The sequence below is a fragment of the Rhynchophorus ferrugineus genome, unplaced genomic scaffold, assembly GCF_030347505.1.
Source record: "Rhynchophorus ferrugineus isolate W39M unplaced genomic scaffold, kcgeb_rfMv2 rfM2, whole genome shotgun sequence".
In the NCBI taxonomy this organism is placed as follows: domain Eukaryota; kingdom Metazoa; phylum Arthropoda; class Insecta; order Coleoptera; family Curculionidae; genus Rhynchophorus; species Rhynchophorus ferrugineus.
In genome coordinates, this window is record NW_027472581.1 from 11,083,105 (window position 1) to 11,110,729 (window position 27,625).

Below are 27,625 nucleotides of genomic sequence, written 5' to 3' on the forward strand. Positions count from 1 at the left end.
TCTTCTGATTTTTTCCCAGGTTTAAGAATCATGATGATATGAGCCGCTTTCCAGGTGCTAGGATAGTAATTAAGTCTTAGCATGGCATTAAATATGAATGTTATCAATTTGATGCAGTTTCCTGATAGCTCTTTTAAGATTCTTCCAGTTATTAGGTCTAAACCAGGACCTTTTTTAGAATTGATTTCTTTATGTATTGTTTTTGGATACATCTATAAAGACGGCTCTAAACTAGCGACCTTTTATAAGTGCCTGATCGATGGTTACTACGATGCAAGCAGCTTGATGTAGGCTTGAGTGTTTGGTACGGAAACCGGATTATTCATCAGCATTTACGCGCACCGCGCGTCAGTGCAAGTTTTAGGCAAGTTTAGAGAGTAAACTAATCAGACTGATGGATGTATATTGTATTCGGAAGGATTTAACTGGCAGGAATAACAGCATCAAGCGCATGTTTCCAATTATTTGGGGAATGCTTTAACTTGAATTAATGACATTGGCCAGCTCGGAAACTCCCTTGCTGGTGAGGTTTTTCATATGGTTTGCAGAGATTCCATCTGGACCTGGAGCTTTCTTCAAAGATAAACGTTTTATTGAGAGCTGGAGGTCTCTAGGGGAGAGTATGCTCTTTAGGAGATAATTTGACGGGAATTTTTTCCTCTTCAAAGTGGAAATAATGTTAGTTATTTAGTAGTTAGGTTATTCTAAATTTTCTGTTCATATAATGTTGCTATATATTTATAGAAATATCTCATATGATTCATTAGTTTTGATTTAAAACTATTTAATTTGTTATATTGCTAATAAACATCATTAATATTTTTGAAAAAAAATATATAATTTTTCGGCATTCCTAGATTACTATAATTTTTTTATATTAAATTAAAAAATGTATTGGAGGCGCCGGGTATCGATCCCGGTACCTCTCGCATGCTAAGCGAGCGCTCTACCATCTGAGCTACGCCCCCGACGCCTCTTGGTTTCAACACTATAGATAATCTCATTTTGCTATAATACATTCAAAATATCTTTGAAATTTAGGTTTTTTTAATTGTATTTATTAGAACTTTAATGTATTTATTAATCTAGCATAACCTATCGGTAAACAACTACAACTAATGTATTTTCGACTTAATCACTTAGTGTCCAGACTTTTGCAAGTTCAGAAGGTTTTTTTTCGTTTGAGACGTTTAATGACAGTATCCACATTTAGAAGTCTGGACGCTTCGGTGTTGGCTTTGATTCTCCTTCTATCTAAGCTTGGCGTACAGGGTGATACCAAGGTATTTCAGCTTTGTTGGCATATGGTACTTGCATACCGTTAATAAAGACAAACTGCGGCGTGATCCTTCTCTTTGCGAATTCAATGTATGTAGATTTTGCTTCATTCGATTTGATTCAGCATTGTTCAGTCCAGATAGAAACTTCATCAAGAGAAGTTTGCAGCATCCGGGTTGAGCTCTATACAGTCTTTGCTGATGCTAATATTGCTGTATATAATGTTGTGGGAAGATCACTGGTGATAAGGTACTGGCCCCAACCCACTTCGTTGAGGCACGCTAGACTTTATCGGTTTCAGATCAGAGTATTTTCCTTCATATATAAGTGACTTTATTTTACATGGAAGGACTTTATGCAATACTATGTTAAAAGCATGTTCAACATCGAGAGAGACAGCAGAGCTTACACTCAAGATTTCTCGATTACAATCGTATTTCCATGATTGGTAATTTTTTAAATTTTCTTAAATATATAGTCACAGTTTATTTCACAGCAGTAGTCAGAGCACTAAATATATGTTACGAATCACTTATGATTCGGGACGTGACGGAATTGATAACACCACTTATGGCCTTAGAACAAAAGAGAAATATTTTTTCTTGTTCCAAGCCGACCAGCTAGAACCATATGGTCATTTGCTGATGTCGCTTCGGCTTCGGGCTAGTGAAATGTTTTGCGGGGACAGAAACCCTGGGTTGCGGCTGGGATTGTCGTAGTTGATTATCTACGGATGTTTGTTTGAGAAATTTTATTTACATTTCTGCTCTTTTATGGAATTTTGAACAGCCTCGATACAAATTACAGCGCCCTCCACTAATTCTTCTTCCTCTTTTCTACACTGGCTCTTGTATCGTTATAAATCATATACTAAACACCCCATCTCAATTTAAATGTATCTAGCAATTAACTTAATTAACATTATAAACAAAAATTACTTAGAACTATTCTATTTCTACATAGTGAGTAATAAGTTTGCACAATTATGTGATAAATAAACGTAACAATAAATTTTCTTCTTTAGACATAATCCTCTCTTTGAACAATCCTAGAAATAGCCGCCAAAACACTGTTTATTTTTAATACCAATTATTTAGTATATATATATATAATTCAAATTAATTTATTCCATGCCACTGGACTGCCTTTATAAAATGGTATAAATCCATTAAAACTTTTCCTAGTTAGTTACCATACCATTCTTCAGAACTTATTCCTTCAAGTCCACTATCGCCCATAGTCCTTCGTACCATCTAAATATCTTCTAATCTATCTACAGCTTCTAGTGCAACTTTAATTATTTCTTCACTGTCATCTGTATTAAATTTGACTTCCATTGGTGTATCAAATTGATCTGTTTAGATATGATCTCGTAATTAACAAAACTTATATAAAACTGCATTTGAATCTTCCATATGATATATTTTAATTTATTTCTCCACTTATGCTGATGTTAAAATTAATTTTAATCAGTGTTACATCTTCTATATTTCCTCTAGCAGTCATTAAATGACGAAATGTTAACCACTTTCTGTCTTTTCTATTCCGATTTAAAGAAAAAATTCGACTTCTTTTGTACTCCATAAAGATTTTCCACTAAATCTACTGTTTGCTCTTCCTGTACTTCTATTTATGCATCAGCATTGAATACAACCGAATAATTACTACCTTTGGTAAAAAAACAATAATCATAATCCAATCTCTCCAACTGTAACTTGTTCATGACTTCATTTAATCTTATGTGCCAACATGTTGATGAATTTCTTAAATAGAGTTTACTCGAATAATACTTGATTTAATTGTTGGTATCATATTTCGGTTATTAAACCCTCTGATTTTCTGATATAGATCTTTAGTCCAATATTTCCATTTAAAAAATGAACGAAGGTTAATTCGATTTATCTTCCACTTTAGATCCAGTTGTGTTGAATTGATATTCTGATTGATTGCTGTGTGTTGATATCAAATTCTAACACTTTGTCACTAAACTCTTCTTCATTGGTTTCAAGAGCTTTTTATCCTACCTGTAGCTCTGTCGGACCCCATGTTTCTAGTTTACTAATTCTTCACTAGTATTGTAATTCTCTTGGATTCCATGTTTCTAATTTTCTAATGCTTCACTGATTCTTCTAAATTATACACAGCTGAGTTAATAAACTCTTCTTCATTACCAATCACTACTAAGGTTTAGGTTTGTTGATTTTATTTAGTTACTAGCTGACCCGACAGACTTCGTCCTGTCAAAAAGATTTGTAATGTGGCAGTTTTTGTGCCTACGTATTTTAAAAAATTCTCCTGAACAGAACCATCACCCTGGTGATAGGGCGTTGTGAATAAAAAATAATTAAATAAAACATATATAAGGATTGAAAAGTAAGTAATCACTTTATTGTTAATCATGTGAATCATAATTATTATTATTATTATCATTGTAGTGCTTTGTGGTATACGATGTTTTTTGTTTGATTACCTGGCGCATAGATAAACAAATCTGATGGTTTTCCAACACGGGAACAGGCAACATACAATTGACCATGTGAGAAACATGGGTTTCCTAGATTAATACCACAAACACTTAATGATTGCCCCTGGGACTTGTTTATAGTCATAGCAAAAGCAAGCCGCACTGGAAACTGTAGTCGTTTAAACTCAAATGGCACATCAGTCGGAATCATTGGGATGCGCGGTATGAGAACATCTTCTCCTTTATACTTTCCTTTGAGTATAGTTGCTTCTATCACATTGTTTAGTAATTTTTTTATCGCTAACCGTGTACCGTTGCAAAGACGCGGTTGGTTGATATTTCGCAACATTATAACCACCGATCCAACCTTTAATTGAAGATTGTGAGGTGGCAATCCTGGCAAATCCAGCGAGTTTAAAAATTCCGGTGGATAGTTGACTACATCATCTTGATTAGTAGCCGAATCAACTGATTTATATATCCTCAATTCGCCTGTAATTTGTTCTTGAATTTTGAAATTTAATTCATTTACATCTATGTTTTTTGCAGCCAGTATAGCTCGTTCGCTCAACCAATCATGGTTTCTGTAATTTTGAGAAACATCTGGAAACACCTTCTGAATAAGTTCATCTTTTGATCGAGTTAACTGACAAAAACTTTGAGGAAAGTTAATGCAGCCAGTCAATATGTCTATAGGAAATTTGCCATTACCAATATCAATGAGTTGTTTAGAGAATATGTTTCCAGATTGGTCATTTTGCAACTCGACACGCATATTCTTGCTTAAATGAAGTACTTTGACATGTTTCCACAAATTGGAGGACTTTAGACATGCATTGAGTTCATCAGCTGGCGTTGATCGTGGAATCACTGGCAATGTTTGACGAAAATCTCCTGCTAATAAAATCATTGCACCACCAAATCGGTTATTATTGCTACGTAGATCTTTTAAGGTTCTATCTAAAGCCTACAAGGATTTTTTATGTGCCATCGTGCATTCATCCCAAACAATCAATTTACATTGCTGCAAAACCTTTGCCATTGCAGAGTTCTTCGAAACGTTGCAGGTTGGAGTTTCATTGCTTTGCATATTTAATGGCAATTTTAGTGCTGAATGGGCTGTTCGACCACCTTCAAGCAAAGTTGCTGCGATTCCCGACGAAGCGAGTGCAAGTGCAATTTTATTTTGTGAGCGAATTGTTGCTAATATTAATGAAATCAAAAAAGTTTTTCCTGTACCACCAGCTGCATCTAAGAAGTAAATCCCTCCAGTTTCATCATTTGTTACTTTCATAAGAGTTTCAAATACATACTTCTGTTGTTCATTTAACAGTGGAAGATTTGTTTGAATTAATTCTTTCAAAGCGTTGAGATCATACAGTCTTTCTCGATGCAACTCTTGGTTAAAAGCGTCATGCATTGGACGATTGGGCGCGGTCAGGCCTAATAGAATTAATAGTTTGTTTGACATTATCAAGCACATGTCCTCAATTGAAATCAATGCTTCATTGTAAATTTCTTCACTGATTTGTATATTTGGATTTCCCATTCTATTCCGTATTTGATACAAAATATCATCACACATATAATCTTTGTACTTCATCCACAAATCAATTGGGTTTGATGGGAAGCATGTAGATATGATTATAGAAAACAATGTTCGTATTTGATGAGCGTGTGATGATATTACAGCATCATTGAGAGTTTGATCCCAATGTGCGTCATTTTCAAGCAATTGCAAACGTTGACAGGCTTCTCTGTAGGATCCACACAATTCACCATCAACAGTTCGTAACTGTTGGAATGATGTTGGGCCACGTACATTGACTAATAGCAGTCGTAAATAAAAACATTCATCATTGCTTGGATGTACTGAATAAATCCGGCCAATCGCATCGGTGGAATATACATCTGTATATCCTGGAATTGGTTTTCCTTGTTTCCGTCGTATAAATCTCCTTGAGGATTGATTCCAGGTATAATATTTTGGCATTTAAGAATATAGCAATGTTTGTGCGAAATCATCGTTTTGGCATGTCTCAAAAAAACTGGTTAATGTAGTAGATGGTGGCTGAGCAGCTCTTTGTAATGCGTTCTGTGCTGTAAAATACACTCTTTGTCCATTTTCTAAATGCACAGCTAAGTGAACAACAGAAGGGTGTCTCTCATGAATAGGAAAAGAAAATATTCGCCAAACTGCTTCATTACTACTGACATAGCGGCCCATTTGGTATTGGGTAACTTCATCATTAGAATTCTCTGCACCAATTCCAATCACAGCCATATCACTCCCTTTGGTTACATATTTGCAAATGTATTTAATCGATTTCACTGAATGGCAAGATTCAACGTTGATGTGTGCTTTGAATGTCTTTGATAAAATGGGTGAATATGGAACAATCCAACGATTATCTATTTCAATATCTTGTTAATTTAATTTGACAATTGTTGATTTTCCATTGTCTGCTGTCGATCTGCGACGATACAATGGATAACCGTCATTACCAGTAATTGTTTCCGATATTAATGTCCGTGGATATCGTTTTGAACATTTACCATCCATCATACACGGTGAATTTTGATTAAGAGTTCCACAAGGACCATGTATCATGTTTTTGATAACTACCTCATGCAATCCAGGATCTACTTGTACATTAGGGATTTCAGCTGATATCACTGCATCAACTTCATTTGGCCTTATCTTTTCAACCAACCAAATCAAAATGTGTGCATGTGGCAATCCTCGTTTCTGCCACTCCACAGAATACATCCAGCAGCGTGTCTCACCAAACACATTATGTTTTACGATGAAATTCATTAAAGATTTCAACTTTTGTCTAAAGACTCTGGCTGTAATATCATGACGATCAATGGGTGATTGCCCAGGGAATAACTCCTGCTTAATTTCTATCCATTGCGCATTGCATGTAAATGTGATGAACAAATCTGCTGTACCATAATGACGAACATACGACATGGCATCTTGAGCATATTCGTGCATATGCCGAGGGCTTCCGATGTATGTTGCTGGAAGAATAGTCATCCGACCGACATTCTGTGCATTTCCATCAGTATTAATCGCATCTCGAAGGTGAATATACTCTTCAGATCGGAGTTTGGTTTGATTGAACCTGATGAATGTTAATCTCTCCGTTTCAATTTTAACATACATGTCAACAACATATTTGTGATATAATCGCCGACATTTCAATATGTGATTATCTTCATTTTCCCGAATCATTAGGCGGTATGAATAATAGTTCATTGAACTGACTTTTTTGTTGGTTTCAGAACCTGTAAACAGATTTTGTTTTAATAACATTCAAATACATAATATAGTGACTGAGATATTATCGCCATAGCTAAACTAATATTTTAGTTACTTGTAATGGGATTTATCATTTTTATTGATAAATCGTAGCCATCTTCACCTTGCCAAAATATAATGGGATATTGCAGTGCATCATATGAGCGGTGTGTTTCCTTTATACGTTGTAATTGATCATTCCGACGATGTAAAACAATATCACGGGATTCCGAATTTTCTCCAACTACAACGATAGCAATTTCATCAATAGTTGGTGCATTAAAACGTCTTGTATGTTGACCTGCAGGTGTTTTATCAGCTCTGATTACAATTTTGTGATTATCGGATGGCATCAGATCCAGGGCAGTTTTAAACAATATAATCAATTGATTGTGTTGATGAAATAAAGTTTGTAATTGTTCTACAATAGACCTCTTTACTAAATTGTTATGTGCACAACGCAGATCAATTTCTTGTGGTGAATTGCCCATAAAATAAATTTGCAGGAATTTGTTGTCGCTATCTGACACTGGTAACAGTGAACCTGCTCTGTGATATATTTGCCCTTGTATCTGTAAATAAAAAAAAATATTATGGTGTGGTATAAATTAATGGATTGTCAGTGATCAAACTTAAATAATATTTGATCTTAAAAAGTATATATTTAGTTTTAACTAATATCTATAAAATATAAAATATAATAAAAGTGTCACTGAAACTGAATCACCATATAATATGATGACTAAGTGATATATTTCGTAATGATTAAGAAATTGAAGATTAGTAACACATCTTAACTTTGGTGACAGAAAATTTTGTTCGCTAAAATAATTATGAGTAACTGCTATAATACATACCTTGAAAGTTGGCATAAAATTTTCCCGAACTGCATTTGTTGCCCCAAATGAAGTCATTTGAAAGCAATTGTTATATTGTTGGATATGTGTCAAAAAGTGTATAGAATCTGTTCCTATTCCTGAAACCAATGAGTACAATGGTTCTGGTGGTGGATCCAATGGTATCAATTTCACTTTACCATTTGCGCAACACAATCCATTGGCTTCTTTTTTGTATTTTAATGCCTTACAGTGTGAGCAAACCAAGTTCATAGAACCAATAACAACACATTGGTACTTACTGTAGTCAATTGACACATCGTAACCGAAAGCAGCTCGATTCAAACTTGCGCGATTATTAGTTGAATGTCGCGTTCGCGCTTCACGCGTTTGTGATATCCGAATTCTTTCACGTTCATTTCCGTCGTCACGTTCTGTGCAGTACGATTAGATCGGTAATTAGCTTGGTTTATAGCATTTCTGGTTCTTCTACCTAAATTTCTTCGTCTTATAGGAGGCATATCAAATATAAATTATTTTTTCACTAATCACGAACTAAACAAACACTAACTAACTAAACACTCTGCACAAAACATGATATACGAATTTGTTTCGTGTATCAGTTGACAATTCATCTGTCATCTGTCAAAAGTCATCTGTAACAGACAACTTTTTTTTAAATTTGATATGACTTGAACTCAAATCCTTTTAAGCCGTACGAATTGTTTTATTTATTTAAAATTTGGATATTAAAAATAATAAAACACTGTTGGTAACGCGATTTTTGTTTGACTGATGTAATGACGTGGAAACTGATGCATTTTATCTCGCGTGCCGAAACTAATACAAAAGAAACACGAGTTTCGGAACGCGACATTAAACTCCTCCAACTATGTATTCTGTGCTCCAACGCACACACGCACATTGTTTTGATAGATATGATCTTTGACGTTAGGAACACACCTACATTGCTTAGACAACAGTGAGTGCTTGTAATTTAATATGAACTTTATACCATAGCAATAAAGCTCAAATTGACTTTTTAGTTATAGTTACTACTACGTTACTATTAAGTTACTTTACGTTTTAGTTACAAATCATTTGTATGGGAAAAAGAAAAGGGCTATTTTTAGGGTTTTTCCAGCAATAATTCTAATTTTTCTCGCCGTAAAAACCATCCTTGAACTTCAACGAACATTTTAAAAAAAGATTTGGCCAAATTGGTCCAGGCGTTGTTGAGTTATGCGCTTACCAACACATTTTGCGATTCATTTTTATATATAAGATTACAACGATTATTATGTACATATTGCATTTTAAAATGTTTTTTTTCTGTATTAAAAATGTAAGTTAGATTATTTTTTAATTTTTAGTCGATTCAATTTTTTTGTAAGAATATTTTATTTTTCTCCTTTTAGTGTTAGATATTTACTCAATAAATCAAGCAGTTATTTTATTAAATATTACAATGAGTAAGCCAAGTAAATATGCAGCCCGTATGAGGAAAAATAGGAATAACGAAACAATGATTGAACATAAGGAGCGCTTCAGGCCCCGAGGTCCGCTACCTAGCCTAGGTGATTTGACAAATGTTCTAACTAATCAATAGCAAAAAGTTTTTGCCACCGCCGAGAATGAAACTCGCGAACTTCGCGGTGAACTGAACGGTCTAACCACTACACCATAGAAGCGGTTGTCTATAATATTTCTACGAGGTATTATATTTATAGTGCTTAAAAAGCAAACTGAATGGCTTTTACACTGAACGACTTCTGATTTTCCGTCATATCAGCTCAGCAATAACATCATTCACAGATATCTGATTATTTTAGATAAAAATATGCGAAAGCTTTTTACACGCCTTTCAAATTTGAGCATTTCCCTCGATTTTCCCCCTTCCCCCCGAGAGATCCTGATTTGGTTCCAATGAGACCACCTCGGAAGTCCACTTTTTCGAATAAAAAAGAATATTGAAAACATAAAAAAATATATATACAGCCGAACATAAAACCTCCTCCTTTTTGGAAATCGGTTAAAAAATATCAAAGCACACAAGTCGTATAAAAGAAATAAAATATAATTGGGAAGCTATATAGGTAAAGGCAATTGCTTTATTTCACAATAACCAAAGATCACTAATATACTACACAAATTTTGTAATCCAGAAAAAGTGTTTGTTTTCACTTTACGTATAATTTATAACTTTTTTTGTTGATAGTAACATGATTAATGCGTTCAAGATACAGGCATAAAATTGAAAACAAATGACAAAAACTGCCAAGGATTTATATCAATCAAAAATAAAACTACAACTTTGTCGTTACTTTATAGTAGATAAACTCAACTATAAATACCACTGATTGCTGTATTTTGCACTTACTTGTCAACTATTAAACATATACGTATAAATAGGATAATTATACGGTGTACAACAGTAGAATGCTAGTTATCTAGACTTAAGCTGATTAACTGGCGCCTATTACATTCGCCATAGAGGAAAATCACAGCTTACTGCAATTTACCATTACGGCTAAATAATATTTCAGGCTTATAACAATGTTATATTCATTATTTTAATACCTATTTATAGAATGAGTGATAAAATATCCAAGTAATACATTTTTAGCACAAATATATTCTTGAAAGTAGCTTTTTTATGTTTAAATACTTTCTGTATTATATTTATTTTTAATAATATCCCTTTGTCTCCAAGTATCAAGCGCCAGAATTATAATATATAGAGCTCTAGGCACTTTTCTTATGTAGTGATATTCACTGGAGGCCTAATCCACCTAATTAAGAATTGTAAATCTAAGTAATTTATTTTACTTTCAGTAGAGAGCATATTTGCTTATTACGTTTAGTTCTTGTTTCCTTCCGCGCAGTGTTTCCTTGTGAAGACATTTTGATATCACTGTATTTCTCCTTCATTTTTTATGTTACTACCTGTATATGCCGTCTTTCCTCATATATTTTAGCCAAAAGCTCATGTATATTCTGAACAATTACACATATATTTATACACATACATTTTTTCAGACTCTACAATACGATTTCCTACAGTTATCATATATATAATATACTCACATTTAATTGTATACTAACCTTAATTTTTCACTCTCATCGCCCAGTCTTGGAAATTGTCAACATTGAATCATAATCCCACAGTAAGTGGGTAACTAAGCTGTTAATTTATCTAACATTATTAATTATCTAACAGTTGTTCACGATTCCATAAATTTTTCTGCAATGCATCTAATTGAGTGACATACGGCGAGTTCATCCAAACCGAAGATTATTTCCAATGTTTACCATTTTTCATTAACTTTTGTTATCTTACCACTACCTTTACTATCGTCTTGCCATGAGTGATCCAATGTCCCATTCTGAAATATCCAAATCTCATCTAACAAAGTGAAATAAGTCATCCTTTTTTATATGGTATGCTGACTGAGATTCAGACCTCAATTATTTTATAAACAGCTTGTTACGGTTACTCAGGTCCAAAACCGAGTATAGTTGTAAAACTAAAATAATCATTTAATAGTGACATATCTGTCAAAGCATTATTATTGCCAATATATTATATATTGTTAATTTAATTATCCCTATTATTAAATGTATGTATGTTCCTTTGTTTTATTCAAGACTAGCGACCCGCCCCGGCTTCGCACGGGTGCAATGCTGATACTAAATTAAATACACTACAGAAAAAATATGAACGTTGTATATAAAAACATAGCGGCCCGCTCCGACTTTGCACGGGCATAAAATATATATGCCTATGTCACTCAATGAAAACATGATTAAAATCGATCCAGTATTTTTGGTTCATTCATTACTGCCCTTGGCCTGCACGCATTAAATTTGGAGTAAAACAATTCCTCTTCCCCTATACTTACTATGAAGATTTCCTGCTATCTTTGGAATATCTAAATTCATACAATTTTTATTACATTACACATTTTTAAACGCAAATTTTAAATTTGTAATATCTCCGAAAATATTTGTTTAATTTACATGCTGTAAGGAACCATATTGATCTATATTAATTGCACACTGTATTTAAGGTACTTAATTCGATAAGGATTAATGCCGTATTGCTTAAAATAGCTTCGTAAATAAGCCATTTTCTCACGTAAAAAGTAAACAATAAAAATGGTTAATGTGGGTTATCCCTAAAAGATAAACATATACCATCGCGGACTTTTTTGTAGACCTTTTTATGGTGTACAATACTGTAGTACATTAATTTGATCTAACTCGTAGGGTTAGGCAGCGTTTTTGCTAATTGCTAAATAAGCCTAAAAAAATAGCTTAATTTACGACATCACGTTAGAAACCTCTAAAATTAGCAATGTTGCCTTAGTATATTATGCATGTATTATACATATAAACCTTCCTCTTGAATCACTCTATCTATTGAAAAAAACCGCATCAAAATCCGTTGCGTTGTTTTAAAGATTTAAGCGCACATAGGGATATAGCGACAGAAAAGGCGACTTTGTTTCATACTACTTACATTTCTGACAAATACTCAATGAGACATTATATTAAATAAGAGCTATAGACAACAACTACAAGAGGTAAACAAGAGATAAATAAATTAATAAGCAGAGGTCAATGAACAGAGAATAATAAAATAAGTATAATCAATAGAAAATAATGAATAAAGAACAGCAAATAGAAAATTATACAAATATAATAATAAAAGGAGGTTTAATAAATAATAAAGGGACTTAAGAACAGAAAACTAGAATACTCAGTGAACAAACACAATATTCGCGAAGGCGACAAATTCTACAATTAGAAAGAAGCCACTATGTCGCCTAGTTCCTTTATATTATGGTTCAAACCTTTTTAAAGTAAAGGAACCAACATTCTGAGTACCATAGTTATCCGGAATAATTTTTAATTTCTTTTAATAGTAAAAAAATATTGAGAAAGAATCAATAAATAAAAGTCGTTCCTACAATTTTATCTATGAAAAGTCAGACAACACTCACAATTTTCTCAACACATTGAATTCATTTTTAGAAAAAGTAGTGAAAATAGACTTGACTAACCCCTTAATTAATTAGTGTCGAAAAAAATCGGACTCTTTTTTGTCAGCGTCCGACACGCAAAGATGTAAAACAATACGCGGCATTTAATGACTCACTAGCCCAGCTGATAAATTGCTGCAAACATTTCTGGTAACGGAAAAACATGCCGTTTTATTGCTATAATAAGATACCTCCGTAGTGGGATATTGTTGTGACAAACCTATGATACATTTTGGTTCCACGAAAGTAATGAATATTTTATGCGAAAAATGTAGTTAGTCATTTCCTTTCGCGTGAGCTACTTATTTTTCACAATTGATTTTGAAGGATTATACAATTAAAATATAACGATGTGTATAATTTAAATAGTAAACATTGATTACGTAGCATTTGTATTAATCATCATCGGTCACTGTCTCATTTGACTAGAGGTAACTAATGGTTTTCAAATGAGATTAAAACTGAATTTTTAACTTTTGTGTAAATTAATTACGGAGGATTCAATGTTTAATTGGACGAATGTCTGGTATCTCAGACAGTGGTTTAAGGGAAATTTTCAGCAACCATTTTCAGATCCTTTTATCAGTGTAAGAGCTTGAGCATTATCTGTCATTTGCGAACAATAAAAGAAACAGTACTTGGAACTTGGTATTTAATTAATTTATTGTTACTAGTCGTTTCCGTCCAACCTATAATTTGTCTTTATGATAACTTAAATCTAGGTATATAACTAGGAGGACCCATCGGCCTCAGTCTCTGATGAAATAATGTTTATACAAGTTACTGCTGAATTTTTTAATATATACACCTCACTACACAACAGTACACAAGATCAGATGGTTTGATTCTTTTAAGTCTGTGTCATTTTCTGGTGTTATCCAATAGTTGTAATATTTCAATATTCGTGTGAGAATGGAGTATTTCCTCTTGCCCCCTTGCAATTATCTTGATTTCTTGACTGACTGCGGGTATTTGAAGGTCTCCATGTAGATAATCAGTCCTATAGTATTTGGGTGCACCCACAATACCTCTCAGGACTTTGTTCTGAATATGTTTTATTTTATTTATGTTACTCCTTGCAGAACATCCCCATAATTGAACTCCGTATGTCCATATAGCAATTTACTATATCTAATAGTGGTCGGAATACGAGCAAAATAAAACAATGTTATTCTGAAGCATGAGAACTCTGGGCCACATGTTGCAAAACTGGTGAAAACATACTTAAAACCATTAAAAGGGGAAGTGCTACTCCATCTAGCGTATTCTTCAGTCCTTGATCCTTCTGGTTCCTACTTGTTCCGACATATGAGCTGTAGCTTTTCTGAACAGCACCTCACTTGTTAGGAAGATATCAAAAAATTGGTCCTTTCACGGATGGCCCCAAAAGATATATCGTTCTTTCGAGATGGAATCTGTAAATAACCTGAAAGATGGGAAAAACTAGCGGCTACCGATGGACAATAATTTAAGCAAAATATATCGAAAATGTTAGAAAACAAAACCCATATACGGCTTGTACAAAAATACATTATGATCGTAAAGAAACTAAGCATTAGCACTCAAACTATGCAAAACGCCCAAATAATATTTCTTGTTGTCACTATAGTCGACTGAAAGAATCTATAATGAAGAACACACACGATGGTATATACAAATACATAAAATTTCAAACGTAATATAATTTAACTTAATATATTTCTAGATACTTTAATTTTTCTTTCGCAATTTTTACGGAGTGTTACCTGGAAGTCAAAAAACTAATGGTTCACTGTAGCCAATCAAGGAGCTGTCAGAGAATGCCAATCACCTAGTTGGAACAATATCACGTTTCTTGCATGAGCACATTCAGTAAATTGAAGCGTATCGCACTTTTATAAGGAAGAAGTTAATAAATTTCAGTCGGACATGTTTATTGATCATTTATTGTGATAGAAATTGCTTAACACGATGGCACGAAATTTAAAGCGTCATATTTAACACAGGTTTTAGCTGAGCTGTGATTGCTATACCAAGTGTTGAAATACATTAATATAATATACATTACTAGCGACCCGCCCCGGCTTCGCACGGGTGCAATGCTGATACTAAATTAAATACACTACAGAAAAAATATGAACGTTGTATATAAAAACATAGCGGCCCGCTCCGACTTTGCACGGGCATAAAATATATATGCCTATGTCACTCAATGAAAACATGATTAAAATCGATCCAGTATTTTTGGTTCATTCATTACTGCCCTTGGCCAGCACGCATTAAATTTGGAGTAAAACAATTCCTCTTCCCCTATACTTACTATGACGATTTCCTGCTATCTTTGGAATATCTAAATTCATACAATTTTTATTACATTACACATTTTTAAACGCAAATTTTAAATTTGTAATATCTCCGAATATATTTGTTTAATTTACATGCTGTAAGGAACCATATTGATCTATATTAATTGCACACTGTATTTAAGGTACTTAATTCGATAAGGATTAATGCCGTATTGCTTAAAATAGCTTCGTAAATAAGCCATTTTCTCACGTAAAAAGTAAACAATAAGAATGGTTAATGTGGGTTATCCCTAAAACATATACCATCGCGGACTTTTTTGTAGACCTTTTTATGGTGTACAATACTGTAGTACATTAATTTGATCTAACTCGTAGGGTTAGGCAGCGTTTTTGCTAATTGCTAAATAAGCCTAAAAAAATAGGTTAATTTACGACATCACGTTAGAAACCTCTAAAATTAGCAATGTTGCCTTAGTATATTATGCATGTATTATACATATAAACCTTCCTCTTGAATCACTCTATCTATTGAAAAAAACCGCATCAAAATCCGTTGCGTAGTTTTAAAGATTTAAGCGCACATAGGGATATAGGGACAGAAAAGGCGACTTTGTTTTGTACTATGTAGTGATAATAATTAACCTTTGCACAATTTTATCTATTATATACCTAAAAGAATTATACACGGGAGACTATAAAATACGGCGTAAAATATTCAAATCTGTCCATGTCAATTTTTCGTTGAGGTGAAATAACAAAAACCTAACTATATCACTTGGCAGATGCTCGATTCCTCAAGCAGGATCACCGAAACATCTTAGCTGAAACAGTTTCGATAAAAAGCAGAACAGACTTAGAATCAAAAAAATATACTGGTTGGTAGGAAAATACTCGCAACTTGACCTATAAACAGATGAACCTATATAGAATATAAGTGTTAAATCTTATTTAACTTCTTATAAAACAACAAAATTTATAAATTACTTTTATAAATTAACATTGTACTAAGCTTAACTGATAAGAAACTAAGGTTATTTCAAGATTTTTGAATGAAAATATACAATAATAATGTAACTTATGCTAACTAACAACGAGTAGTGTAACAAAAAAAAAACGATTTTTTATATATTATAGCAAGTTTATTAATATAAATTCAAAACACCGATATATAAGTCATTTTTATTGAGGCCCTTTTGTCCTGTGATGTTGAAAGATAGAACTAAATGCCTTACATCAATAAGAGTTTTGTAGAGATCGAAACAAATAGTAATCGGAGGGAGTAAGATCCGGTCAATACAGTGGATGCTTGCCTGCATCTTTCCGATGCTGATAAAAAGGTCCTAGTTGATTTATCTTCATTTTGCAAAAGGAACTAAAGCTGTATTTTGTATTGAGTTGTAATCGAGGACAACAAATGCTTCAATCACATTGGTTCTTAAGAGTGGAGTATCGATTCAATGGCTTAGCTGGGATCAATGATATCAGTTGATGAATAATACCTTTTCAATCTCAATAAACAGGAAGAATCACCTTCATGGGCGTCAATACAGGCATTTCATCTTATTTATGAAACGTTCATCTTCATGTCATCTGTAACACTAATTTTTAAAAAAGTCCAATTTCGTCTCGTTTCAACAGCGATTCACTTGGAAACTCGGTCCTGGGTAAACTTCTTTTCTACTTGGTTTCAAAAGTACTATATAATTGCTCTTTAATTCTGTGGTAGTGTCGCGAAATAACATAAATCTTCAAAAATGACATTGAGTGAGTAATATTTGAGTTTTCGAAAGTAAAAAATACAAATATGACGAAAATGACTGAAATCAAAAATGAATCCGAAATCATCATTTTGAAGAGAAATAGTTTCTATAGCTTTTTGTAAGTTGTTTAAGTTATTACATTGTATACTATTGATCTCAAAAACGCTATACTATGGCTTCATTGAATAAGTACGTCTATCTATTAAGTAAAACCGAAATTAATTTTTCTTCAACTAAATATGAGATTTTACCCAATAGGGTAAAATAGTGGTAAATATTACCACATATACCCTCTTCCTTTTATTATTGTTTATTCCTATCGTGAAATTAAAGTTTTATCAAAAAACATATGGAATCAGTTAGTAAAAAACTGTTAAAAACACATTGACACTAATTATGCACCCAATTTTTTCACAATATTCACGCAATACCCAACTTGTAAACTAACGCTCTGTAATAATGTAGTTATTCAAATTATATAACTATTAAGCGAGATAAATAAAAAGCTACAAATTTTCAGAAAAATGTCAAGGCTACTTTATATTTGGCATACTTGCTAAAGATGACGTATTAATTGATATTCCAAAATGATGACCATAAAATGACGATACCATATTTGGGAAATAGCAGTAAAATTGACAGTTTTCTAGTTTCCTTGTAAGATTAATAGTGTAAAAATAATGTAAAATTTTATTGTGAATTGTGTCTGATGGTATATGTGTCGACACGAGTACGGAAGAAAGGCTGCCTGGCGACGTCACACATTGCGCCCTGCATGAAAACGAGCTTTACAACATCGCATGGTCGCTCATATAACACCCAAATTACAACCATCTAGGTTCCCAAATCACAAAAGTATCATCAAATACTCCTAAATAAATACGAATCGGTATTCTTCCAAGCAGTTATAAACAATCCTTCACAGCCACGAAAAAAACATTCCGCAGCTCTACTTTGAAGAAATATTGTGGCGAAGGCTACAACCTGAAACAACCATACCTTTACCAGCGAGGAATCAATAGTTTGCAATTACCGAGCATTAGTATAATGCTGTCAAACACTCTAATAGACCAGAGCAACTATATCTCGTTCTTCCTCTGCTTCCTATTACTGGGATACTATAATTTAATACCTACAGTGGATATGCAAAATAATTTTAACACCATTCCATGTTACCAACAATGCTTCTATGTAAATAATATAACGCGTTTGTATTGCTCAGTTTACATGCCAAGTTTTTTAAGTTATATAGGCATTATTCTGCGACATACAATGTGATGTACTATTTGTCACTAAATAATATAACAACTTCACATAATCTTGCTTATCCACGGTTTTGTTTAGCAACGCTTCTAAACCTGAAAGACATGTCAACATCAGCCAAGAATCACGCTTATATCAAGCGTTGTACTCTCTATATAATATGGCTTCTTTTCAAGTTCGTAAGTACTTCATATTGTTATAGAAAAAACCTACCCCGAAGTTGTGTTAGTTTTTTTACACTTTAGAAATATTTGTGTAAATTTGTGTAAATTTGTATATATCTCACAGCATTTTAAATTTTACTAGAGTTTTTAGAAATTCGATTTGCATAACATCCAAGATTTTTCAACCCTCAAAACCTTTAAAAGATAAAATAATGAATTTTAGTAAGGTTTTTAGGTTAAGAATGGCCACTAAATATGAGAAAGTATGTCGTTCTCACAGGCGACTTTAAGTAATTTACAAGAAACACCATCTTTGGATATAGACCAACCTAATTAAAACAAAAAGAAGACGCGCAGCTGAGTTAGTAGACAGAACTCTAGAGGAGCTACAGTCTGCTCCACATGTGATATCGGGAAGTAATCGGGTTCAATCTACAATATCTTTTCAATATTATATTATCAATATTTAGTCAATACCTTATCATCAAATCTTACTTATTACATACTTAAGACAATTTTGTTATACTTGTAATTGAAAAATTTTTTTCTTGCAAACTCTTACACGTATAAACTCAAACCCTTAGGTCTTACGTAAATACAGATATTTTTGAACTACCTTAAAAAAACAAAACAACAAAAAAATATTTTGTGATGGGTCGCGGTCCTGCACCCTCTAGCGAACATTAGGCAAACTGTAGATAATGTCCGGGTTTTCCTTTTGGCCGATTTAGATATATTTTTTTGTGGATAATTTAGAGCTAATATAATCTTTGAGATATAGCCGCTTCATATCATTACCCGGACACCCTGTATATTAAGTAAAATATCTTAAATATATTTTAGTGTATTATCAGATCATGCATTAAATAATTAAAAACAGTTTACAGGATTGAAATTGGTGGTTTTATTTTTAAAATATCGAACTTTGTCCTTATACCGTATAACACGTCACACTCTGCGACTGTTCAAACAAGTAATTGGTCAAATTTGTAATACCTCACATATTATTTAACGTTCCGTGGGTGACATTATTCACGGTAATGACAACGTCCACAAAACATGATAAAACATCATCGGTGAAGAGGAACAGTGAGCAAAACCCAATGTTAGCTGACAGAGACCGCCGAATATTAAAAAATATGTGACCAAACAATATAAAACTATCGCGGCAAAAGTGAGAACAGAAATAAATAGCCTGAGCAATACTAAACAACAACAAATATAGTAATAATAGAAAATAGGTGGGAGTTCCAAAAGGCTCATTTTCATTTCTTTATAACGAAAACCAACGCTAAGCTGTGAAAGAAATGGTGCAACGATCATAAAACCTACACTAAGAATCTGCTATAGTCCAATAAATTATCGTTTACATTGTTTCCCAAAAACGACTAGGTTAATAATATGGAGAATCCCAAAAGAATCCTACAATTCGAACCGTCTGCTTTCTACAGTCAAGCATAGGGGACTTATCTTAAAATTTTTATGAATATCTTAGTATTTTGAATGATGAAGCTCTTATGATGATTAGGATCTGCGAAACACTGCCATACTGCCATAAGATGGTAATGGGCCCAAGCAGAGCTCAAAATTTCGGTCTTGGTTTAAGGAACATCAGCATACCATCAAGCATTTTCGCTGGCCAACACAATCGTCAAATCACAACATAAATAAACCACTATGGAGGATTTTCGAGCAGATAGTGGGGAATAGATATCCATCTCCAACATCACTGAAGCAATTGGTGGATATATTGGTACACGAATGGGACAAACACTGCTTTGGACACTATTCAAAGACTCTATGAAAATTTCTGAGACATAATTTAGATATAATCATAAAATAAAACAACAAGATTCATTGAATTCTCATTCACTCTAATTTACTAATGATGAAGATGTCTGAAATTTAACAGAGAAAAAGGAAAGATTTTCAAAACGTTCAAATTTATTACTTAATTATTAGCTAAATAGTTATTATTTCATTACTTCGAAGAAATTAATTTTAAATGTAACACTGTGAAATAATTCAAATTTCTACACAAAATAAAATAACTTTTACTCAATGATATAATAATATTATGTAACTAAATTACAGTACACATATCTCAATATAATAAATAAAATGTTCCCCATCGTTATCCTGGATATTAGAAATGATTATCATTGGATAAAACTTCGTAACAACAATTATAAACATAACTTATATAATTTATACTTATCTTTTATTAAGTTAAGTTTCTTTTTGTCTAGTTTGGTTATCGAAAAAAGTAATTTGTATAAAACAAAATTTAGAAAACCTTTCGGCATTTAATAACAATTTCAAGTTTAGATATTATTACATTTATTGATATAACTGATATAGAATCGTTATTAAACTTGTTTCCAGAAATAATAGCAATAATTATATCTGAAAGAATAATAATAATAAATCGTCAAATTAATGGCTACAAAGGGGTTAAGGAAGTATACTTCAAATGATTTATTTGTACAATTAGTTTAAATGTCCACTATGAATAACTGCATTCATAATATTGGGTCGTTACATTTATTAAGTTCACTTTTTCATTTTATAAGGGCATTCTTAGATAAAAATTGTTAAAATATATTTTCAATCTAAAACGTTTCCCGATCTGGCAACATGGCAGAGTCATGACGAAATAATGATATCACAGCTGACAGTACTATTCACCGATCCACTTTTGTATTTCTTTGGCTTTTCTCGGTTTTAACAAGTAATAATTATAAAGAGCTATGTTTCATCAGTAAAATGGGTCCGGTAGATATCTACAGACCTCGGTAGACATCTGCAGTAACAATTTCATTCAGCATTTGTAGCTCATAAACATTGTAGTAGGAATGTTGTACGCAGGGAAAACTATCGGTATATCAGAGAACAAGAAATATATCCGCCCCTTACCGCATATCTAAATAGATCTAGGATATCAAAACCAAGGAATATAGAATAAGTTAAATAGCCTTTTATATCTAAAGACGCCACATCATATGCACAACAAGACTTAATGGCCTTAAACATTTCACATAGGTGTTAATGTGAATGACTCTCTGTACTATCCCATGTCTTTTACATGGCTTAATGCTGAGCATTGTCTTTTTATCGCCAGTTACAGTACCCTACAGAAAATTCTTTTTGAATTTGCCCGTTCTAAACACTTCCAAAGTGCATTTTCAATAAATTTGTTCACTCATACCCTTTTGGGTCTTTTACAAAGCACGTAAGCATTTCTCAATCGTAACCGTAAACATTTCTCAAACATAAACAATAGAATTCTTTATTCATATTTGAGAGTTGTAGATGGGTATTCGTCCGGTAAATGTTGCAATTCATGGTCCTCAAAATATTTTTCTCCTCCAGGTAATTCGTTGCCATTGGCATCAAAATCGCCACTTTTATTTCGTTATTGACACTGAAACTGACAATTAGGATATGATTAAACAGCATCAAATTCCTAAAAATGTTGATGATCTTCGGTAGCTTATTTTTAAATAGGTAGCTAAATAGGAAGCTGCTATTTTATTTAGAGAACTGTCAAAAACATCGAATTTAGAATATTAGAATAGGTTACTTAATAGTTTTAAGCCCTTATTGAAACCAATTTACTGGTTGACAACTTTTATTCTATAAAAATGCAGCGAGATGCAAGAATGAAGACTACTTTAGTCGTCGAAAAACGTTGAACATAAAGTTTATTATTGATATATGGGAATAAAAAAATCGTTTGGACCCATATCAGGGCTGTACGGAGGATAACCCATCAATTCGACATTTTGCCCAGTTAAATAGATAGTTGATTCAGCCGACATGTGAGAACTATCGTTGCCATAATGAAAAATGATCCTTCACTGGTAAGCAAATGTTAGTACTAGGACCCATACGATCTTTAGGGATGTTTATTATATGGGTCGGTGAATGGAGGTAGAGTGAAATGAAAGCATGGTGTTTACATTCTGTTACCGTTATTTATTGGTAAAATAAAAATATCGAAAATACAGTAGATAATAGTGATGGCAGCGGTGTTAAGTCAGTCACTGTTAAGGTCAGTGACTGAATGATTGAAAGTACCCTTCAATAATACCCCACATAAATGTCTCGGAGTTGCCTGATATTCGTTATCGTTTATTAGTCAACACTGCTGGCACACCGCAAGTCTTCATCAGGAACATCTGGGATAATATATTTTTGGGTCTTTTGTAGGCCGTTATTCTAGGATGTAAAATTCGACAAGCCTCAAGGTCGCTACAAATGCATTGCTGTTTTGTTTGGGCTTTATACGCATAGATCCAAGATTCGTTACATGTTCAGATATTATACACTACTGTTGATACACCGCGTTTGCATTTCTTGGCCATTACCTCATCCATTGAAACGAAGACCTTCTTGAGCTTTTGTCAAATTATGCGAGACCTAACTTGAACAAATTTGTTATGACAAAACTATAACTAAAGTTTCATGCAAATATCTTTCGACGAATTTGCAACTTCATTTCGCGTGCAGCATTTCACAGTGGCCAAGAATAGGGCTTTAACACCATTCTTGGTTCCATTCCATTGTTCTTGATTCCATTCTTCGTTGATCACTGTAAACATTGCTCAAATATTGCTCAAGCGACAAAAGGTTTTGAAGAATATTATGGCTGTTAAGATCAAACTTCCAATAGGAAACGTCAGATGAAGCAAAACAACACTTGGTATCGCGAAAGCTCAAAATATAAATAGCAACCCTCGTAATAACATAACTGAGATCATTGTTCCTAAATAGATGTTACATTAATGTTTGTAAATAAATATACAACAAACCTACAACTCCACCACACATTACATCACCGAGTCGGATAAAATGGAAATTATTTCTTGTAACCAATATATTTTCTCTCAATATAAACAAGAAATCTATGTAATTAAATTACTAAAGCACAATGTAAAATAATAAGCGTAAAATAAATTAATAAAATAAATGTCAGTAGAACAAATAGTGATACTCTTTGTTATACTGAAGATTATTAACAACTAACCTTGGCAAAAGTTTCTCAATAGAGCAATAAAATCACCCACATTATTTGTACTAATTATTCCTTAAGCAATTGACATAAAAGCCGTAAAACTTTGTCAGCGCAATTTCGATCTGCCATTTTATAGAAAACTCATTAACGCTTGTGGTGAATTATAATATAACCTTGACTTTTTCTCTGAGATGTAATATACCAATTGGACGAGGTGCCGGAAGGGCTTTTCAACAATAAACGATATATCGATGCAAAGAAATGTAAATTTTTATTACGGCAATATATTTTAACTAAATTCACAGAGGCGCCAACGAATAGAATTTAACAGCTTAAAATTGCCTACAGTCTGCCATAAAACACTCGGAAGTCGTAAATATCAAATATTTGATAGTTTACTAACCTATAAAGTAACTACACTTTTTAATAATAATGAGAATCTTCATTAACTTTGCTAATTACTAATTTAGCGTACTGAATATTCATTAACAGACGTGGGGTATTAAACCAAAATGTTCCATCCATAATCCACCTAGTCTATCCAATAAAATAATGACAGAATTCTAACGTAAATTCTAAAATTACTTATTTTAATATTATGGTACATCTAATTAATATACTATCCAAATACCCAACCAGAGTTAATTATTCAGCCACAATAGTTTGTATACTCTTAGTTTGTAAGTTACTGCGAACATACGACATCAATATGTTTAAAATATTGCCTACCGCAATTTGTAAATTCGTTCTAGAATGAGACAATATTTTCCTTTTCATTTTATTCTAGTTAAAAAGTGATAAAATGCTCTCTGATATGTTCGAACACGAAAATCCTGGAAAATCCTTCAAAATATTAGTTGTTACTAGTACAAGTTGTAAATTTAAAATCCGTGCGTAATATATCATACTAGATCATACAGGATCATAAACTGATTGCGTCTTTCAACTCTTTTCGCCTTTTTAATTAGTTATTTCGAACAGAAATGGGATAATGGAGGCCCCCTCTTACCATCAAATTCCGTTAGAGAGGTGAATATTGATGATATTAAATAGTATATGTTGTTGCAGTTTTATTGAAAGTGTTTTTAGCGTGTTGCTGCTGCGCTGAATATTAGTGTGGGTATTATGACTAAAATCTCTAGCAAAATGAAGAACAATATGTTCATATGAATATGAATATGAATATGATTCACCTAAGAAAACCCGTCTATATACGAAGTAGGTGATGAATCAAAACCACCTTGATATCAGCTCTATCCGAGATTAAATACACGAAATGAATAACAACAGTGAGTAGACAACCAATTTTTTCGATATAAACATAAAATTTAATAAAATTATTTCATAGGAAATACTTAGTCTGGAAAATACACATAAAAACTTAGGGACATGCAGCTGTTTGAGGGATGTAAGTAATCTCTTCATATATTGTTAGGGAACGCAGGATTTAAATGCTGTAAAAATAACCCCCAAAGAGGGACTTCCAGATATAGCCACGAAAAGAATTCAATTTTTAAAAGCACACAGTAAATTCAAGAAAGATATATTATTTGACGTTGTGTATTTTGACTAGACTTGGAAATTTCACAATGGTTCATTGAGCCACTCTTGGCAAAACCCTAACTAAAAGACTGTAAAAACAACAAAAGTTGATGGAAAAAAGTAAGACTATATTTTTTAAATAATTAAGTGGAGATATATTGTTATTCATGCAGCGAATAAGAGTGCTTTTATTTCTGAAGCAGAATTTGGATTTTCTTCCAAGTCCAAGAGGCTACCATGGATACATGAACCATAGCTTGGTTTATAACCATAGCTCTGGTTTGAAAATCAATTGCTAAATAACTTGGAAGAAGTATCAGTTATTGTTTTGGACCATGCACCATATCATAACACAACAAAGTCTGCAATGAAGGAATGGATTTCATAACATGAATTAAGTTTTGAGGATACTATGATAGACGAATTCACTGATGTATATGAGTGATAGAGAAGAAGAAATAATACTATGTAAGCATATTGAGCCATCTGATGTATCTACCATGTATCTTTTTTCAAGTTTATTTCTAAAAAAGGAAATTGCATAAATTGCAACTAAAATTTTAATTAATATTTACCGTGTAACACTTTGAAATTTCACTCTCTTAGATGGTATCTATATAACATAAATTATGTTTCTTAATTTCTTAATCACATCCTTTGCCGATCCACTTGTTCTTTTTCCGCCAGTGAGCTATAGTACGATTAATTGTCCATAACAAACTGATGGTTATTGAAAGCAGAGCAGAGCTTCAGAATATGTTATGATTCATTTCCCAAAACTGTTTACAAAATAACACAAAAATTTTACAATGACAAATTGATGTTCTTTAATTATTAGAAACGAATCGAATTTTTCCATCGAATCAGTTTCTTCGATATTTTTTCTGTTTTGCAAACTATTTATATAAAATAATTTTTCGCCTAAAACGTTTTCCAAGAATTACAAAAAATAACACGAAAAACACTCTACCAACCCGAAATAACTTAAGTAAATTTACGGCCCAAAATTATAGGTTAGTAAATAATAAGACACGATAACGTTTGCCACTAAGAATGACCTAAATCTGACGATCGATCAATCGAGACAGAGCCACCCACGACCATTCAACCCTTAGTATTACATTTTTATCCCTAGTAAAGCCGATGGAGATACCGACCTGCCCATTACTGACAATAAGGAAATTTCTCAGAAAAACTGAGCCAAAACGATTTCAAGTGTGACTAAAGGATAATTACTAAAAGGTCTCTTTTAAATTCCTCTATTACCTTAACATTTACTCATTTTTATCTTTCTATAATATTAACTGATTTATTTCTTTTAACACAAAAGGACGAAAAGTTTAGAAGAAATATATTGTGATAGTTATACCTCAGAGCTTTTCCATAAACTGATATTTAACTTTTTGATTAATTATCACTGGTCTGCAACGAAATCCTTCTTCAAGGAATTATGCCATAAATATGAAGATTTTAATGCTCTAAATCTATTCCCGTTGTATGTCTTTTTTTTTATTTAAAAAATTTAGGTTTTTTCAATTTTTTTTATACTTCAACTTCATAAACAGAGTATACACATAGAAAATAGGTTTTGGGTAGTTGTATGAGAAAGAATTAGAGTGTTGAATGTGATTTTTATGGTACTATATACGCACATGCGCAGTATTCGCTGTAACTTTACAAAAGTTATTTGAAAGCTATTCTTTTATTTTTGTTTCGTTTTGCTTGTTGTTTACGTTTTGTATAAAATATTTTGGTAAAATATGCTAAAGTTCATATTCTCTATTCTTCTTGAATTTCATAAACAGAGCCTACATGACAGTTTTTGTTAAATTTGTGGTGAGTTCTCTAAAAATACAGCGAAATGCGATAACAGATCTTGTTAAAATAGCTTATCACCTGTATTTTGGATTTTCTATTGATGAGCGAGATAAGTTGGCTGCCAAATATATGTTGCAATAGTTGCTTAAGAACATTGATAGGCTGGCTTGAGGGAAGTCGCAAATCCATGCCGTTTTCAATTCGAATGATTTGGAGTGAACCGCAAAGTCATGAAAATGATTGATATTTTTGCATCAACACGAGGATTTTCAAAAGAAATAATAAGATCGTGTACCCGAATATCGCATCTGCTAAGAGACCGATTCCTTCCTGGTGATGACACTTTACCTCCAGTTCCACCAAATAAAGCGAAAAATTGGGAAATTAAAATATCTTTGGTCTACAGTCTCAACCAAGTTTTCTTTCTACTGGTACATTTTCATATTCATACACTTTATCTGGATCTTCGGCCCATCAAAGGAACATTATCTACTTAAACAAGGTGACTTAAATGATCTTGTTAGAGTCGCATCAAGATTAAAACAGTGGAATTTGTAGGATAAAAGCAGTCTCATATTTTCGCACAAGACAAGAAGATTTTACAAGTCAGTTTTTTAAAGAAGATGATTTGGTATATTGTAATGATGCTGCAGTGCTTCTTCAAGAACTGAGTTTTCCAGAAAATTCCAGGTGTATGGAGATTTTTTATTGATGCATCAAAAATAAGTTTGAAAGTTTTGCCCCATAATGGTAATAAATACCCATCTGTGCCCCTTGCATATGCAACAAATATTAAAGAAAATTATGGAAACCCGGTGGTGTTACTCGAAAAAATTAAATATTCTC

General features: G+C 32.7%; 1 protein-coding gene and 1 non-coding gene across 2 annotated transcripts; both read right to left on the reverse strand.

The window, feature by feature from the left end:
* Nucleotides 1-895: 895 nt before the first annotated feature.
* On the reverse strand, nt 896-968 carry TRNAA-AGC (transfer RNA alanine (anticodon AGC)). The gene has a single exon. It is a non-coding gene; the product is annotated as a tRNA-Ala (tRNA).
* A 944-nt stretch (nt 969-1,912) lies between these two features.
* LOC143190795 (uncharacterized) lies at nt 1,913-11,313 on the reverse strand. The gene is made up of 6 exons (XM_076395364.1): nt 11,226-11,313; nt 10,266-10,272; nt 7,907-8,186; nt 7,265-7,621; nt 2,084-2,125; nt 1,913-2,005 (listed from the first exon to the last, which is right to left on the reverse strand). Exons 1-6 carry the CDS (start codon nt 11,311-11,313, stop codon nt 1,913-1,915), a joined length of 867 nt encoding a protein of 288 aa, XP_076251479.1.
* Between the last annotated feature and the right edge of the window lie 16,312 nt (nt 11,314-27,625).